The sequence below is a fragment of the Populus euphratica genome, unplaced genomic scaffold, assembly GCF_000495115.2.
Source record: "Populus euphratica unplaced genomic scaffold, PopEup_1.0 scaffold274.1, whole genome shotgun sequence".
Lineage (NCBI taxonomy): Eukaryota > Viridiplantae > Streptophyta > Magnoliopsida > Malpighiales > Salicaceae > Populus > Populus euphratica.
Genome location: NW_011499993.1, coordinates 250760 through 268969, shown reverse-complemented (window position 1 = coordinate 268969; position 18210 = coordinate 250760). Strand labels below are relative to the sequence as shown.

The following is an 18210-nucleotide window of genomic DNA, read 5'->3' as shown; positions in this document are numbered from 1 at the left end:
TATTATTATTATTATTATTGTTATTGTTATTATTATTATTACTATTGTTGTTGTTGTTATTGTTGTTTTATAATTGTTGTTTATAATTTGTACAATTAACCTCCCTGTGGTTCGACCCCGGTCTTGCCGGGTTATTTATTACTTCGACACTCCTACACTTGGGAGAAGACATCAACCTTTTAGTCGTGTCAATAAGCCTATAGTTCATTGTGATAGTAGCTCAGCTATCAAACTTGCAAAGAATCCAGTAATGCATGGACGCAGCAAGCATATAGACGTTCGTTTCTATTTTCTGCGTGAGCTTATAAACGCTGGAACTGTGGAAATGATGCATTGCAATAGTCAAGACCAAATTGCAGATATAATGACAAAACCTCTCAAGTTAGATGCATTTGTGAAGCTTTGGAGTATGCTAGGTGTTTGTCAAGAACCATATGTAAACTGATTGCAAGGTGCATTCAGTTTAAGGGAGAAATTGTTAGCTTGTAGTTAGTTGTGCAATTAACAGATTCTGTGCTACTGCTTCTTTAATAAATCCCAGCTGTTTAGGGAGTAGTTATTTTAATTTTGACTTAATCTATTACCACGTAATAGGTTGTTAAACGTGGGCTGTTATTTCCTTCTTTTACTCTTTCTGTAAGGCTACTTAAAGTTGCTATTGTTTCTATCATAATGTACTTTTCTTCTTCAAGAAACTTGCAATCTGAACAGTTCCTGTTTTCAACAATAACAATTGTAAAATAATAATAATAATAATAATAGTTGGTTGTCACTATACCAACAACAACAAAAAAATAATCAAATATGTTGTTAATAAATTTCATTCAATGAGAAAAATTTAATGGTAATATATTTTTTAAGGCATTAACACACTAATCCACTTAAGCTTATATGTCTAAACTGACCTATTTTTTTAAAAAAACCTTTATTAATGAATTTTTATTTTATTTTATTTTTTAATATTAAATTTATTTTGATTTGATTTTTTATTTTATTTCACATTTTAATATTGGATTGATTTTAAATTAATTTTTATTTTTTTAGTTGTATAATTAAAATAAAAAATGTTATTAATCTTATTAGAATTCATAATTTAGTTTATAAATTTGATGAATTAATTTGAGTTAACTAAAATTTATTTAATATATCATTAAAAAAAATAAAAAATATGAGGTTCAATTATTTATTTTAAAAAAGTTAAAAAAAAATTAATGGTTGAAAGTAAACTAGTAATATTATAAGAAACAATTAAAAGATTTGAGTAAAAAATATTGTTCATATAAGCAATGTATATATATATATATATATTGGTTTGTTTTGCTTTTCATTTAACAATTATAGTTTGGTTTTGAAAAATTGATTATTGGTAAGTCACGAAACAACATTTAAAATTATGAACATGTGGGATAAAATAGATATAAAAAATAATAAAAATACAATAGAAAAAAAAGACACAATTCACCATGAATTGTAATAGTTACCCATGGTTTTTTCTTTTTCTTTTTTTTTTAAATTTTTTCGTCATTTGATTTTTTTTAATTTTTTTGTTAATAGATATAAAATTTAATTTTATTTATTAAAATCAATTAAAATTTTAAGGATTCAATTTTAGACTGAAATAAATATTCATATCTTTTTTAATAAGAAATAATATCTCTATCTGAATTTTTTGAATTAATTTTTAGTTGGAATCAACATATTTATTACTATTTATTAGTATATATAATTCTTATTTTATTTTATTAAATATACAAATAAAATTTTTAGTTTCCAATAAACAAATTTGATGTTAAACATCAAAAAACATATTTAATTGTATAATTGTGTACCGTAGTGTATGAAATAAATTAGAAACTGTTTGATATTGTTATAACAATTATTTTTCAAACATCTTTTATTTAAAAATATATTAAAATAATATTTATTTTATTTTATTTTGGATATTGTTATATTGAAATGATAAAAAATAAAATAAAATAATTTAAAATAAAAAATTAATTTAAAATAGAATAATTTATTTTTTAAAAAAAAACTACAAGTTTGTTTAAAAGTATAGTTATAATTATTTTTTAAATAAATTTTCATGGTAAAATATATGTTAATATTTTTTTATTTTTAAAAAATTATTTTTAACATCAATATATTAAAACTATTTAAAAAATAAAAATATATTAATTTAAAATAAAAAAAATATTAAATACACACAATATGCGGTACCAGGAGTACAGTATAGCCCACCAAGGGCTAGCCCTCAAATCTCATCCTTCGCACCTTAAATGCTTGCAATAAATTTTTGTTAAAAAAAAAAAAAAACTGCAGTCCTACTTTTGAGAGGTAAAAGTAAACCCTACCATTCTCGATTCCCCCCCAGATACCTCTGTTTTTTTCACTTTCACCCTCAGCTCCTCTTGTTTTCCTGTAGCGCCAAGGCAAGCAGCAGTGCAGTTTTCCCACAGGACCAAAGGGTGCGCCAAACACAACCCTTTCTCTTTCGTACTCTGTCTCTCTTCTTTCCTATTGGATTCCAATCAATTTTCCCCAGTAACCCCTCAATTATTTACTCAAATAAAATTTATTATTTGAATCTCTGTCCCTCATTTTCCTCTACTGGTTTTGAGGTAAATCCCTACTTCTCTATCTGTCTTATCTTTTCTGGGTTTTAGCTTTTAAGCTGTATGTGATTGCTTGGTATTATTAGCTCTTGTTTAACCTGTAATGTTTTACTCGAAAAGATTCTTGCTTTGCACTGTTTATTCCAAATCCTCATCTGGGTTCTCTTCAAAATTAGGATTTTTATTAGTGGATAGTGAATTTAGATGGATGGCTGTTTTTTGCTTATTAGTTTTTTTTCTTAGAGTTATCTTTTTTGTTTCTGTTCTTTGATGTTTGAAATTGCTATTCAAGTTGTCTGTGGTATGGTGGATTGGTTTTATAGTGTTGTCTGGCTCAATTTGGGCTGTTGTTGACTGTTATGGTGTTCTTTGAATTGTTGGTTTGTTTTGGTAGTGTTCAATGTTTTTATTTGAATGGATTGCTTTTAGGGACCAATGGGGAAAAGGGCTAATAAGAAAAAGACTCGGCCACTGCAGAAGGAGAAGCGGGTTGCTGGCCATTCTCCCAAGAGTGTGCCTCAACAAACAAATCTCAATGTTGAAGATGTTGATGGGGTTACAGTAGTGAAAGAGAGAAAATTGTGTCCTCACTTTGACAAGGGTTTTGATGCAAACAAATTGTCAGAGAAAATTAGTTCTTCGGATTCTTTTAGGTGTGAGGATTGTCGAGAAGCTGTTGGTGATAGGAAGGGGGCTAAGGGGAAGGGTAAACAAGTTAAGAAGAAAGGAAGTGGTTCGGTTGATTCAAAGTCAGAGTCGAAAGCCATTTGGGTTTGTTTAGAATGTGGGCATTTAGCATGTGGAGGAATTGGTTTGCCAACAACTTCTCAGAGCCATGCAGTTCGTCATTCCAAGCAGAACCGCCATCCTTTGGTCTTCCAATGGGAAAACCCTCAACTTCGATGGTGCTTCCTGTGCAATACTCTAATTCCTGCTGAGAAAACAGGGGAAAATGGTGAGAAAAAAGATGCAGTGTTTGAGGTTGTAAAGATGATCAAGGCACAATCGTCTAAAGAGTCATCGGCGGATGTTGAGGATGTGTGGTTTGGAAGAGGTAGTGTTATTAGTGAACTTAATGCAGAAGGCACCATGACAATTGGTTTAGAGGGAAGAAGTGGTCATGTGGTGAGAGGCTTGGTTAATCTTGGGAACACTTGCTTCTTTAATTCAGTCATGCAGAATATTCTAGCTATGAACAAGTTGCGTGACTACTTCTCAAGTGAAGAGGCATCTTTTGGACCTATATCAAGTTCTTTAAAGAAGCTATTCACTGATCTAAAAGCTGAAACTGGTTTTAGGAATGTAATCAATCCGAAATCCTTTTTTGGGTCTGTCTGTTCCAAGGCTCCCCAATTTAGGGGGTATCAGCAGCAAGACAGTCATGAATTGCTCCGCTGCTTACTTGATGGGCTGTCTACTGAAGAGTTGACAGTTAGAAAGCGAAGAGATGCTTTCGAGGAAGATGGCATTCCTCCAAAACATGGTCCTACTTTTGTGGATTCTGCTTTTGGGGGGCTGATTTCTAGCACTGTTTGTTGTGTAGAATGCGGGCACTCCTCAACCGTGCATGAGCCGTTTCTAGATCTCTCACTTCCAGTTCCAACTAAGAAACCTCCAACTAAAAAAGTCCAACCGGTCTCTCAAGCAAAGAAAACGAAGCTGCCTCCAAAGAGAGGGGGAAAGGTTCAGCCTAAGATTAACAGAAATACAGATTCAATGCCAGCTCAAAGTGTTTCAAAACCATCAGTCCAGAGTGATTCTCCATGCCAAACACAGTCAGCTGTGCCTCTCACAGAAAACACAGTAGCTTCTTCAGATAACACTCTAGCACCAGGTTCCACTGCCCCAACTACTGTGGTCGATGTAAGTGGCGTAGTTTCACAGAATTTGGCTGCTGTTATTGAATCTGATAGTAAGCAAGCTGTTGCGACTACAATGGAGCAAATAGCAAGTTCATTTGATGACTTCTGGATGGATTATATTGGAGCTGAAACCACATCAGAACATGATTTTGCTAAAGAAAACAATGTTCTTGCAGCAGGTCAGCAATGTGGAGACAAAGTTAATATTCCCAATGATGACTTGACAGAGACTTGCCAGGCTTCTTCAATTGATGGGGAGCCAAATAAAAAACCAGAATCTTCTTCTGTCAATCCTTGGGAAGAGGAGGTTCCATTACAGGTTCAAAGCTCGGAAGTTCTTTTGCTTCCATACAAAGAAGAGGGCTTTACTGACAGGGAGATTATGAAAGGAGAATCTGAGGCTGCCTCATCTTTTGTGGGCTGCGGACAAGATGACACGGAATTTGATGGCATTGGTGACTTGTTCAATGAGCCTGAGGTTTCTGCAGCCCCTGTTGCAGGGCCCTCATTAGGTAATGAGGTTGCTTTACCAAGTTTTATTGCAGGAATTAGCAGTGAGTCTGATCCGGATGAAGTTGATGATTCTGATTCTCCAGTGTCTTTAGAGAGTTGTTTGGCCCTTTTTATAAAGCCAGAACTTCTCTCAAATGATAATGCTTGGGAATGTGAGAACTGTTCAAATATCCTGCGAGAGCAAAGGTTGGATGCAAAGAACAAGCAATCTAAAATATCTCCAAAAGCTTCAATAAATGGAGATGAGACTCAAATACAAAGTGATTCAGTGAGTTTAGACAAGAACATCTCATGCTCCACAGAGGTCGGAAGCTTTGAGGATGGAGATACGATCCCTAATAACCTTTGCAACTCCACACCTGAAGTTTTTGTTTCAGGTAATGGCTGCCCAAATAAGAAATTCATACATGCTGAAATTGTTCAGACAGAGATGGAACCATTTATTTCTCAAAGCGAACTAAGGAAATATGAGATGAATGTATCACATAGTTCTGGTTGCTATGAATCATGTAATCGAGAAACTTTGAGTGGTCCACCTGTTGATTCTTGTAGTGTTGATGAGACAAGCAGTAATGGATATACCATTGCTAAAGATGAGCAGAGTGACTGCAACTTCCCTGGCAATTGTGAATCAGATGTAAATGAAGATGGGGATAAAACTTTAAAAAAACTGAATGTAAAGAGGGATGCAACTAAGAGGGTCCTTATTGATAAAGCACCACCTATTCTAACGGTTCATTTGAAGAGGTTCAGTCAAGATGCTCGTGGTCGTTTAAGTAAATTGAATGGCCATGTTAACTTCCGAGATGTACTTGATCTTAGACCTTATATGGATCCCAGGTGCCTATCACTCAGAACTATCTTTGATTTGACTATAAATAATTTGATGTTATAGTCCCATTGTTTTTTCATCTCTTTAAGTATTTGTGATGTTAAGATAAGCTATAAATAGAGCTATTTTTCTCCTGGGGGTCTAATATATGCACTTGCTTTGGCGATCGTGTTTTCAATGGCTAAAGTGAATTTCATTGTGAATTCTAGTTACATTTCAAATGCAAGATTTGTGAGAATGAATGAGTTTCTTATGCTTGATTTGATTCCTGAATTAAACTTTCCCCACGTGAACTTTGTTTTGCAATGAAAATTGTCATGTAATTAACTACAATTGTCACATCATTGAGCATTTACAGGTGTGTTGACACACAGAGTTACGTGTATCGACTGCTTGGGGTGGTGGAGCATTCAGGAACAATGAGGGGAGGTCACTACATTGCATATGTCAGGGGAGATGCGAGGGGCAAAGGCAAGGTTGACAAAGAACATGGGGGTTCTGTGTGGTATTACGCCAGTGACGCCCATGTGCGAGAGGTTTCTCTGGAAGAAGTTCTTCGTTGTGATGCCTATTTATTATTTTATGAGAAAATATCAAATTGATTTGTTTTCCATGTGATTCCTCAATTGGAGCTACACAGCAAACCCCCAAGGGGAGGGAGCGAAACACAACTTGAGAAGTGAGAGTGTACAACAACCATTACCTCATATCCTGATACCCAAATTTTTGACATGCAATTAGCTCAAATACGTACATCATAAAATTACATCATGAGAAAATATTATTTCTCCATTTTCTTTCGTGTCCCATTGTCCAGGGACTTCTAGTTACTAGAATCTGAATGTTTTCTGGGATACTGGGCCTGGTAATTCTTTTGATTGTTTGCTGTACTATTATCAGCTGAGATATGTCTTTTCGAGGGGAAAAAAGAATCATGTTACGAGTCTCTTATCTCCCTTTCACGTCATAGCAATTTTCTATAGTTTTGATTTTTGCAATACTGGCTAAATCTTTGTAGCATGTGATGGTGTCCTCTTCTTCCCCTTCATTGCTGGTCTAGTAAAAGGCAGTCCTCGCCTACTTATGGATTTAGAGGCAATACCAGTTACATTGCTATACCTGGCTGCGAGAATTGATCAGAACTGAGGTTAGCTTCAGAGACAGCTTGTTTTCATTGTGCCTGGAGGGAGATAAGGGCGAATGGCAAAACTTGGCACCTTTGTGAGTGGAATAAAAAAGAGAGCCACTTGTAGCTATTAGAAAACAAAAACAACAACAAAGAATGTGATTAATTCCTCTACAAAAAGGATAAAAAAAAAAAAAAAGCACGACACTAATGATTTTCTGAATTCCGAATCGATCCATCTTATTTTTTTGACTCTCTTACTGGACATTATTTTTATGTAATTCATTTTTGCCAGAGATGACATGATTTTAAGGAAATGTCTTTAAACTGTTAACAAGGGGCAAACTATCACTCCATGTAGTGAACTAATATAATTTGTCAGCTGTCAACGTCAGCAATGTCGCTTTGGCCGAGTGGTTAAGGCGTGTGCCTGCTAAGTACATGGGGTTTCCCCGCGAGAGTTCGAATCTCTCAGGCGACGAATTGTTTTTGTTTTTGCCCCTTAAATATTTGCTAGAGCCTTAAAGACCTTCATTTTGCACCTGGAATATCTTCTAGACAGATCTTATGCATCGTTGAAACCCTTCCATCTTTCCCCTCATATGCTGATCATCAGCCTTGTAATCCAAGGCAAGTAACTGTAAAATGGACTCACTCTACCTTCGATTTTCATACCACTTTTTAGATGCATTTCATGATTCATGTATTCATTTACTCACCACATTAAATTCCTTCAACAGCTAGCGTTCAAAACAAAATGTTCTTATATAAATAGACAGACAGCAAAAAGAAAAAGAAGCAAAAGCCCAAAAAGAAGCAAAGAAAAAGACTAAAAGAATCCAGCTCCCACTCTCCTCTTTCTCAATCTCTCCCTTGCTCTACAAACTAAACACACCACATATTCTCTAAACCCACCACCCTATAACGCACTCTAGCTAGTCTCTTCCATGGCAAAAGTACTCCCTAACAAACTGTTATTTGTCTTCTTTGCAATTCACGTTCTTGGGAGTGCAGTCTTTTTGCCAGCGGTGGTAGAGGGAGGGACCTGGTGTGTGGCAAGGAGTGACGCAAGTAACCAAGCCTTGCAAGCTGCACTTGACTATGCATGTGCTTCTGGTGCTGACTGTACTCCAATACAGTCTAGTGGGCTGTGTTTCTTGCCTAACACAATCCAGGCTCATGCTTCTTACGCATTCAATAGTTACTTTCAAAGGAAAGCCATGGCTCCTGGCTCTTGTGACTTCTCTGGCACTGCTAGTGCTTCCAAAAGCGATCCCAGTTGAGTCCCCCCTACTTCTTTTTTTCCTCTCTAGCTTAGCATTACTCTTATATATTGTGGCTTGACTTTTCTTGGTTTTCGTGCTGTAGGTTATGGATCTTGTATGTATCCATCTTCCCTAAGGTATGCTTGAAATGAATCATATGACCGATCTTTTGTTGGCCCTTCTTTTGCAGAATATTTCTTTCGAATTTTATGAGTTTTTTAGGTTCTTAAGATGCTCAAAATAGGGTTTTAAGTAATTTGTTGTTTAGGTTCACATGAGGCATCAGTGCTTCCTAAAGCATGCATGGTGGATGGGTGATTTCAGATTCGTGATCAAACATAAAGGAGCAAAGAGTACTAATACAAAATCCGAGTGCCTACAAATATAGTTAATAAATGGATTAAATCTGATAATTAAGCATAACTTCATCTTCACGTCAAGGGTTCTTTCTATTATTTAGCTACATCAGAAAAATTAGACTCATGAATAGTTTTTTGAGTATGGTACGCATTATTATGCGCATTTCATTTCCTTCATGCACCTCTTGCAAAATAAGGGCGAATAGACACTGTTACCAATCCCTGGCTCTGTCAAATATTTTGACAGGACAATACCCTTCATTGTTTCGAACAGTTAGATTAGCCCTGTAGTCCAACTATATATAGTGGACAGAACCCTGGAGACAAGAGGGTGAGTCAAACACCTAGGAATAGAGTGATTCATTCAACTGTTCGCTGTAATTGTGCAAAATTTGTCTGCCCCATGATACATGATTCTGTCTACATACAGGCCAGGTTGCCCTTTATAGGGCAATGGTAACCTGCTAAGTAGTAGCTACAGTGTTCGAGAGTTTTTACTCCTGCATCTTCATTAGAGGCTGGACCATGTTTGAAAAGCAGCCAGAACTTCTGTTACATAATGGTATCTGCATCTGATGCTATGCTAAAAACTTGTATTGCTTCTGAACTCTGTGAAAGAGAAATGATGCTAAGTTAACACTAGTTAGGTAAATCGTGGAGAGTTTTTTCAAATTAGAAACACTTGTAAAATTTATTTGAAAAAATAGTGCAAATGGAGAAATAATTGGGAAAATAACAGACAGTATACAATTCTGACAACTCAGGCTAATCTTTTTCAAGTGAACAAACTCAATGCATGTCAGAGAACTCAGTGAGTTTGTTGGATTCTCTTGGTTCGCTATGCTGTCTTTCATTTTAGTGACTAACTGCATAAATCATTTGAATCTCCAGCACTGCCGGAGGGACTGGTACCACTACAAGCACTACACCAGCCGCTAACCCCAGCTTTCAAACACCGCCATCCAGTGGTGGCACCACCGGTCTGAACCCTGGAAACACTCCACTGCTGGACAATTCTAAAGCTTCTTTAGGTTTTATGGTCAATGTAACCTTACTGCCCCTGTGCCTTTTGCTTGTTTTCTCATTCACATTTCGGCCCATGTAGTCATTCAAGCCAGAGCTGCAATATGGCGAAAGCAGAGCTGGTTGCGCTTAATTTTTTAGCTAAATACATCACCCAGAAGGAAAGTCCGCTCCTGATCTGATATTAGATTTCCATTTTTTTATCCATACCAAAACCAAACCATCCAGTGGCTTGCCTGCACTGGGAGCCAGACCATAATCTTTGTTTCCTGAATGCTACCATTAAACAGTGGCTTATATCAAGTAGAGGTGGGTTGCATGCACCCAATTCTCCGGCAAATGCAGCCCTTTTAAACTTTTTTTCGAATGAACCTGCAGCAGCGTTAGTTGGCTTACGATTTTAGGTATCTTCTTGCTTGAGATGGAACTTATATCCCACTTAAACCATTTATCTGCTCCAGCATATGATTTTCTAACCACATATTGTGATATATTAAAAAAAGAAGGTCAATGCAATTACAATATATTATAAGAGTTGGAATACAATGAATCTATCTATCTATCTATCCTAGAGCACCCAACTCCTAACTCGCAACTTCACATCATCAACAAGGAAATGCTTAAAGATGCGTAGGCCATTTTCTTTTCAAATTATGGCCTACAACATGGATGAACTCGGTATATTTATGATCAGCTAGAATTGATGAGGTCTTGCACACAGGCAAAAGGAAAGAAACACTTGTGTTCCAGTAAGTGCATTCACTGAGTATATATATAAACAATCATTTAAATGCTGCAAAACTGCCGTGACAGCAAGTCCTCCATCTCGACTCTCATACTTTCCGCTTCTCTGTATTGGCCTTGAATGTGCTGTCCAAAGGAGGATACCAAGCAGCGACCAACCATGGAGTCACATTCCTATCAACATTATACAGATCTCATTTTAACCATGCGTAACAATCCGCAGTGAAAGAAAATTTAGAGAAATATACTATGTGGCAGCTAAAAACAATCAAATAAAAACATTACCAGAAATGTTATTTTGGAGATTGTAACAAAAACTAAATGATGTAGGGAAATATGTAGATCAATAGATTTTTTTTTTCGTGGATCATAATAGTTGTTTCATTTAATTTTTTATATTTTCACGAGTAGTAAAATTTCTTTGGTTTTCTTCCACAAGGGTATTTAGGATTTTTTTAATTTTCACGTACACTTAAATAATGCTTTTAGTATCAGAAAAAACAAAAAAGAAACTTTACATTTAGGGATATTTTGGTATTTTTATATGGATATTTTGTGTAATTAAGAAGACTGGGAGAGGTGTTTTAGTATTTTTCATATTATAATTTTTATTTTTTAATCGAAAAACTGTTGGCAAGTGTTTTACATTTCCTATCGAGTGAGCAGCGCCCATACTATTAAGAAGGCACCTAAGACACTTCTCTATAGCCAAATCTAGTCATCTATCATATAAATAGATGCGTTGTCATGACCTCTTCCACATGATGCAGTATGTGTTGACATATCATTGTTACACTACTACCGGTGATTGATTATTTGTGTTTTTTCTTTTTCTTTTTTTTCTTTTAAAAACTAAAATGCATAATTACCCTATTTTTATTTGTTGCTTGCCTAAGTCTGGCATAGTCATCACATCCAAGCACCTTGAGTCTAGTAATAATTTCAGGACCAAGCTATTTAGATCTATAACCATGTTTGGTGTCAAATCTAGGCACGGGTCTAATATGATTGCCACACCTGAGGTGTTTAGGTCTGGAATAATTGTTAGACCCACAAAATTTGGATCTGGTAACCATGTGCAAGTGTACTATGGACCGAGACACAATCTATTAAAGACTTGTACAACGAATTTTATAAGTTCTAAAAGTTTGAGATAATGCTAATGCTATCTTTTCACATAAAATTAAATTATTATTTTGCGGTTGAAAAAATTGAACCCCTAGTTGTAGGGGTATTTTAGTATTTTTCATAGGGTTATTGGTCATTAAACTTTTCAGCAAGGTATGGTAGGTTTTTTTGATTATTTTCCTAGTAAAAAAATTATTCTATCCCCCAAGTTTAACAAAACTAAGAGGTTTGATATTTTACAAACTATTAAATAATTCAAATACATATTTGATCTTTGAAAAGACAAAAAATAAGTTTTGTATGTGAGGGTATTTCTTGTTCTTTTAAATTGTTTTTATGTAATTTTCTATAATGATGGGAGATATTTTAGTATTTTATTATTATTTTATTATTTTTAAATTCAGAAAATGACGTTGAATACATATTTACTTGAATTAGACAAACAAGCAACACCTAAATTACTTGGATGTCAAACCCAAGTCGGTTAGGTTGGTATAATTGCCAAATCCAAAATACTTAAATCTATCATAATTATTTAATTTAAAACATTTCAACTATTTTTTATGCTCTTAATATTTTTAATTCAACATGAAGCATGAATTAATATACTAGTATATTATATAGCATGTAAACAAAGGTGATTACATGAATTAAATTGACAAAAGAATTGGAGGAACAGAAGATTAAGGCTCAAAGAAATTAGGCTGTAAACATTGGAGCATCATTTAGTTTTTTACTTCAACTTATTTGGAAACATGGCAGAAAATATTTTTTAAAATATTTTTATTTTTTAAAATTTATTCTTGATATCATTATATTAAAACAATTTAAAACACTTAAAAAACTAATTTAAAATTAAAAATAAATTAAGAATTTTAAAAAATATAATTTGACTGTGTGGAAAAAAACTAAAAAGGTGTTTGAGATAAAGGTGTGATTGGTTTTTTTATGAGATGTATATAAAAAAAACATATATTTTTTACTTTTATGTAGTATAATTTATACCTTAAAAAAATTATATCTTAAAAAAAATAAAAATCAACCATGTCTCTAAGCCAGTCATACATTAAGCATGACTTAATAAGGGTTACGTGACCATGAGGTCTAGTGGCAGCATATCATAATTACTGCCTGGTCGTCCATTAACGAAAAAGAGGTTGCTGGAAACAAAACTTGACATGCCACTTATGCGACATGTCGTCTACCAAGGAGCCTCATATCTAAGTAGGGAAAGGCCCATCAATGTCCGGCCCATTTTTGTAATAGTCCTGGGCCCATTAAAATTATATTACCATAAAATTAAATTAAATTAGTTAATAAAAAAATAAAATAAAAAAAGGCCAAAAAATTCTCTCTCTCGTAAGACAATCGGAGAGATCTGCAAAAAACAGGAGCTGCAGCAGATCTTTGAACACAAAACATTATCCGTTTGATCCAAACAAAACCCAGAAAAAGAAAACCCCACTACTTTATATACAAATATATATAAAGAAAAATAATGAATATATTCAGATTAGTAGGGGACATGACCCATCTGGCTAGTGTTCTTGTTTTGCTCCTTAAGATCCACACCATCAAATCATGTGCCGGTATGTATTAGAAGTTTTGATTTTTTCTGTTTTTGGGTGCGTTTTGGTTAACGGGTTTGCTTTAAAGTGTGTATTTTGCTATAAAGTTTGCATCTTTATACGGTAAATGGGTTTCTGCTTTTTTTTCAAGATGGGTTTGTATTTCGGTGAAATGGGTTATTGTAGGTGAAAGTAGTTAGGGGATTTTGTTTGGTTTTATTGACTCAAAATGGGTTCTTTTTTTGGTTAATAGAGAGATAAGGAGAGGAGTATTGTGCTTGATTTGAATGCATTTTATGAATTCTTTTGGTGATGTCTTCTGTTGGTTAGATAATATGAATAGTTTTTATCATGTTGGTGGTGTAGGTGTATGGTATATTAGAGAGAGAATGTATTAGAATGAATGATTAATAACAGCTTACGAACATAGAGAAAATAGTTTAACCCTGTATTCCAAGCAGCTTTTCCGTAGGGAATATGCATTGAGCTTCGTAATTGAAAGAATTTCAGTTTGTGAACGTTATTTCCTGATGTTTATGTAATGTTTAGCAAAGTTTTTGTATGATAGCATTTAGGGCTTCAATGCAAGTAAAACTGTAACTAGAAACAATTGAAAAATTGTGATGACATGGGACTATGTCGTCCCTGAGTGTAATCTTAGACTGAATCTAGTAATAGCAGGGGTAGTTGAAGAAGATATGGCATGAGATAAACAGTGAAATGAAGTGAGATTTTTTCTGTTTTTGGGTGCGTTTTGGTTAATGGGTTTGCTTTGAAGTGTGTATTTTGCTATAAATTTTGCATCTTTATTGTAAATGGTAAATGGGTTTCTGCTTTTTTTTCAAGATGGGTTTGTATTTCGATGAAATGGGTTATTTTAGGTGAAAGTAGTGAGGGGATTTTGTTTGGTTTTATTGACTCAAAATGTGTTCTTTTTTTGGTTAATAGAGAGATAAGGAGAGGAGTATTGTGCTTGATTTGAATGCATTTTATGAATTCTTTTGGTGATGTCTTCTGTTGGTTAGATAATATGAATAGTTTTTATCATGTTGGTGGTGTAGGTGTATGGTATATTAGAGAGAGAATGTATTAGAATGAATGATTAAAAACAGCTTACGAACATAGAGAAAATAGTTTAACCCTGTATTCCAAGCAGCTTTTCCGTAGGGAATATGCATTGAGCTTCATAATTGAAAGAATTTCAGTTTGTGAACGTTGTTTCCTGATGTTTATGTAATGTTTAGCAAAGTTTTTGTATGGTAGCATTTAGGGCTTCAATGCAAGTAAAACTGTAACTAGAAACAATTGAGAAATTGTGATGATATGGGACTATGCCGTCCCTGAGTGTAATCTTAGACTGAATCTAGTAATAGCAGGGGTAGTTGAAGAAGATATGGCATGAGATAAACAGTGAAATGAAGTGAGATGTTTTTATTTCAATGTGAAAGAGAAAGAAGGTCATCAGATTGGAATAGCTTGAGATTTAAGAGAGGTCATTAAAATGTATTGCCATGGCAGAATTACATATTGATTCAGGTAATTGCAGTGTGGTTTGAAAGCAGTAGGGTGAAGGTGATGGTCGGAAGATGTTTTGCTTATCAGTGATAACGTTCATTTTGTTTTGCTACAGTGAGCAACAAACCTTCTTTTGATTGAATTTTGTTTTAGTCGACATTTCGAACTCAATTGTATGTCTGCACATAATTTTGCTGAGTTTTAGCGATGAAATAGCTGGTTATTGTTGGTATGCTTGTTTGGTATGTCCTCCTGTCCTCTTGTTTTCATACATAAGACTGCAAAAGATGTTAAGAAATTTCTTCCTCTTGAGGGATACATCAATTAGGAAAAATATCAGAGTTTGGCAACTGAACTATGCTTTAATTGTAGGTTGCTATGATGGAATAAATTGCTGGTTGAGGTCCATCTGACAGAACTAGCAATATGATTCAAAATGGTTATGATGGAATAAATTGCTGGTTGAGGACCATCTGACAGAACTAGCAATATGATTCAAAATGGTTTTTCTTGCTTTCTTGTTTTCACTAGGAGTGGATGGGTTGAGTTATTAAGTCACCTACTCCCTGGAGCCATTTCCTAGCTCGATCATGATTGTGCTTGTGTGGTTAGAATGAGGAATTCTTCTAAAGAGGTTGCTATATATGTTGGTCATGCTTTTAAAACAGGATTTTGCAAGTAACAGTGTTTTGCCCCATGTTGTCATGCACACCCAAACACATATCTAAATTATCGTGTTGCATAATTAATAGCCAAACGAATGGGTTTGTGAGCCTTTTCATTCAACCAGACACATCCTCTTTTGACCTTTTAATAGCTCTGTGAAGTAGGAGTTCTCTCTTTCAAATTGTTAGTCATAGACTTTTGACTTCCCTGTGTTATTTGCAGGCATTTCTCTAAAGACTCAGGAACTCTATGCTCTTGTTTTTGCCACTCGCTACTTAGACATATTCACTCATTATGTCTCATTTTATAACACCGTGATGAAATTGATATTCCTGGGAAGCTCATTCTCTATTGTCTGGTATATTCGACGCCACAAGTTGGTTCGGAGATCTTATGACAAGGACCATGACACCTTTCGGCATTTATTTCTTGTGCTGCCCTGCTTAATTTTGGCCTTGCTAATACATGAAAAATTTACCTTTAGAGAGGTAACAATGTCTTTCCATCTAATTATTTAGAATGCTTCAGTTCATATATTGTTTGTCCAAGATGTTAACAGCAATGTGATGCATGCACACATACAGACATATATGCCTGCATACATCTGTGTGCATGCATATACTTTTAAGAGTGATTGGGCCTATGCTATTCTTATTGGCTGTATTGACTTTGTTGTATCTTGAAATTTGGTTCTCCAGGTAACATGGACATTCTCCTTGTATCTGGAAGCGGTTGCCATACTTCCTCAACTAGTACTGTTGCAGAGGACAAGAAATATTGACAACCTGACAGGACAATATGTCTTTCTCCTTGGGTATTTCTTATTGCATAATCTTTTTAGTTTTTATCTTGGGTCAATAAGGTATTTTTGTATTTTACAGTGGGAGTTCTTTCTTCCTCAATTTTGAATCTTGATTACCATATTGTTGTCATATGTAAATGTCATTTCTTTGTTTATTTTTCTTGTGTTGCTAGGAAAGCTGAGTACGTTTATAACTCCATGTTCTGCATACTTGCTGCACTTTAAAATCCCTGTTAACTTTGTTACTCTTATTTGCTGCAGCGCATACAGAGCGTTGTACATATTAAACTGGGTTTATCGCTACTTTACGGAGCCACACTTTGTCCACTGGATAAGTATGTCATCCTCAGTACATTCACATGTGCATTTGGAGGCATATCCCTATAAAACAAATTACTAATATTTTGCTATCTAAATTTCATCGCAGCTTGGATATCAGGAACTGTTCAGACATTATTGTATGCTGACTTCTTCTATTATTATTTCCAGAGGTTAGTCTTTAAACTTTAGGAAAAGCTTCCAGCCTTGTGCTGATGATTATAGAAAATGACATTTTATTTTTGTGTTGCAGTTGGAAAAACAATGTGAGGCTTGAGTTACCAGCTTGAGAAAGTGGTTGGAATATGCATTTATTGGACTAAACTAGCTATGTATGCATTTTGGTTGTGACTTCTATTTCCCTTGAATTTATCCTGTTTGTGTTTGCTTCAGTATGGCATTTTAAGCCACAACATTAGTAGTTTTAGAACACAACATATATGTAGCAAAATTACTAGTAAATGACATTGAACCATTCTACAATGGAAGAAAAACTGAATGCATTGATTATTATATCCATGTTTATGGAAGCTTAAGCTGTCTCTATTCTACCTGAAACTCTTTGGGTCTCTTTTTGAGTTCCGAATTGATTACCTCATCCTGTTGTCTATTCTCCCAGCTTCTTATTTGAGGTTCGGATTGTCAAACAGACTTGGCACTGCAAGATATAAATGGACTCCCAATTTGATACTTACGAAATGTGGTGATCTGTTGCCAGCAAGAGACCTCAAACATCCTTGAGCCTTTGCTTGCTATGCATTTGCAAGTTAAAAGTATGCATGAAGACCTAAACAGTTTTACAATAACTCTTATTTGCAAATGAATTTCAAAAAACTATTTAATAATTACGTTTCATCGTTGATAATTGGGGAAATCATGCTCTCTTTATAGTTCACCGCTCCTTGAATCAACATTTGTATATCACCTTCACCATCAGTGGTGACAAAATTCCTCGAGCTCATCTTTCTTTGATCAACCCCATATCTATTGACTCATAGTCGGTTCAGTCAAATTAATTTTTTAAAAATATAAAACAGAATGTTAAAAGTATGAAGAGTTTTTTTTTATAGTGTCATTAAATTTAGTCAAGTAAATCAATTTTAAAATCTCTCATTTAAGCTCTTTACTTAACTTAAATTTTCAATTAAACTATATGGGATCTAGCCCAACTTAAATTGATTAATTTTATAGATCCAAAGGTAGCTTAAATAATCAATAAAAGCATAACTTAACTTTTAAAAGATAACTTTTAAAATCTTTTAAAAAAAATATTAAGATAACAACATATTAGATTAACATCGATCCCTTAACAACTTGAGTCATGAACTCTATTTGGTTTGATAACTTTTCTTATAAACTTTTTTTATCTAGTTATATAATAAAAATAGTTTCTCACTAAATTAAACATTAATCCTGAAATAAATATTTATTTGAGATTGTAGTAACCCTATAGAAAATAAACCAAAATAAACCATATAGACTATTTTCTAACCAAACCAATATTGACAAACAATATTTTTTAAAAACAAAAGAGAGATAAAAAGCCAATATATATATATATATGGTAGGTGGGTAAACTTGTCAAACCTATTAATTGAGTAACATAGGTTGGCAAGCTAAGCCCATGAATCAGATTAAAAACTCTACTGATATTATAATTTTTTAAAAAACTATTTTTTATTTAATTATATAATAATAAAAATAGATGATCACAAAATCAAATATCAACTCAATACCGAGGTATTTTTTGAGATAGCAATAACCTTGTAGAAAACAAAACGAAATCAATTATGAAACTGAATTCTCAATTAAACCATGTTAGAGCTAGCTCGACTTAAACCAATCGATTTCATGGGTCTAATAAGTTTTATGATCAG

The 18210-nt window shown here is 34.2% G+C and overlaps 3 protein-coding genes and 1 non-coding gene across 4 annotated transcripts; all 4 read left to right on the top strand.

Moving 5' to 3' along the window:
* The first annotated feature begins 2303 nt into the window (after nucleotides 1-2303).
* Nucleotides 2304-6774, top strand: UBP2 (ubiquitin-specific protease 2). The gene is made up of 3 exons (XM_011047346.1): nucleotides 2304-2618; nucleotides 3042-5827; nucleotides 6178-6774. The coding sequence occupies exons 2-3, from the start codon at nucleotides 3048-3050 to the stop codon at nucleotides 6419-6421; spliced, it is 3024 nt and encodes a 1007-aa protein (XP_011045648.1). The 5' UTR covers nucleotides 2304-2618; nucleotides 3042-3047; the 3' UTR covers nucleotides 6422-6774.
* A 570-nt stretch (nucleotides 6775-7344) lies between these two features.
* On the top strand, nucleotides 7345-7426 carry TRNAS-GCU (transfer RNA serine (anticodon GCU)). The gene has a single exon. It is a non-coding gene; the product is annotated as a tRNA-Ser (tRNA).
* A 72-nt stretch (nucleotides 7427-7498) lies between these two features.
* LOC105140486 (PLASMODESMATA CALLOSE-BINDING PROTEIN 3-like) lies at nucleotides 7499-9965 on the top strand. Its single transcript, XM_011047345.1, has 3 exons — nucleotides 7499-8223; nucleotides 8314-8347; nucleotides 9461-9965. Exons 1-3 carry the CDS (start codon nucleotides 7893-7895, stop codon nucleotides 9672-9674), a joined length of 579 nt encoding a protein of 192 aa, XP_011045647.1. The 5' UTR covers nucleotides 7499-7892; the 3' UTR covers nucleotides 9675-9965.
* Nucleotides 9966-12785: 2820 nt separating this feature from the next.
* LOC105140485 (ER lumen protein-retaining receptor-like) lies at nucleotides 12786-16877 on the top strand. The gene is made up of 6 exons (XM_011047344.1): nucleotides 12786-13053; nucleotides 15436-15701; nucleotides 15912-16027; nucleotides 16277-16350; nucleotides 16443-16506; nucleotides 16587-16877. Exons 1-6 carry the CDS (start codon nucleotides 12963-12965, stop codon nucleotides 16621-16623), a joined length of 648 nt encoding a protein of 215 aa, XP_011045646.1. The 5' UTR covers nucleotides 12786-12962; the 3' UTR covers nucleotides 16624-16877.
* Nucleotides 16878-18210: the final 1333 nt, after the last annotated feature.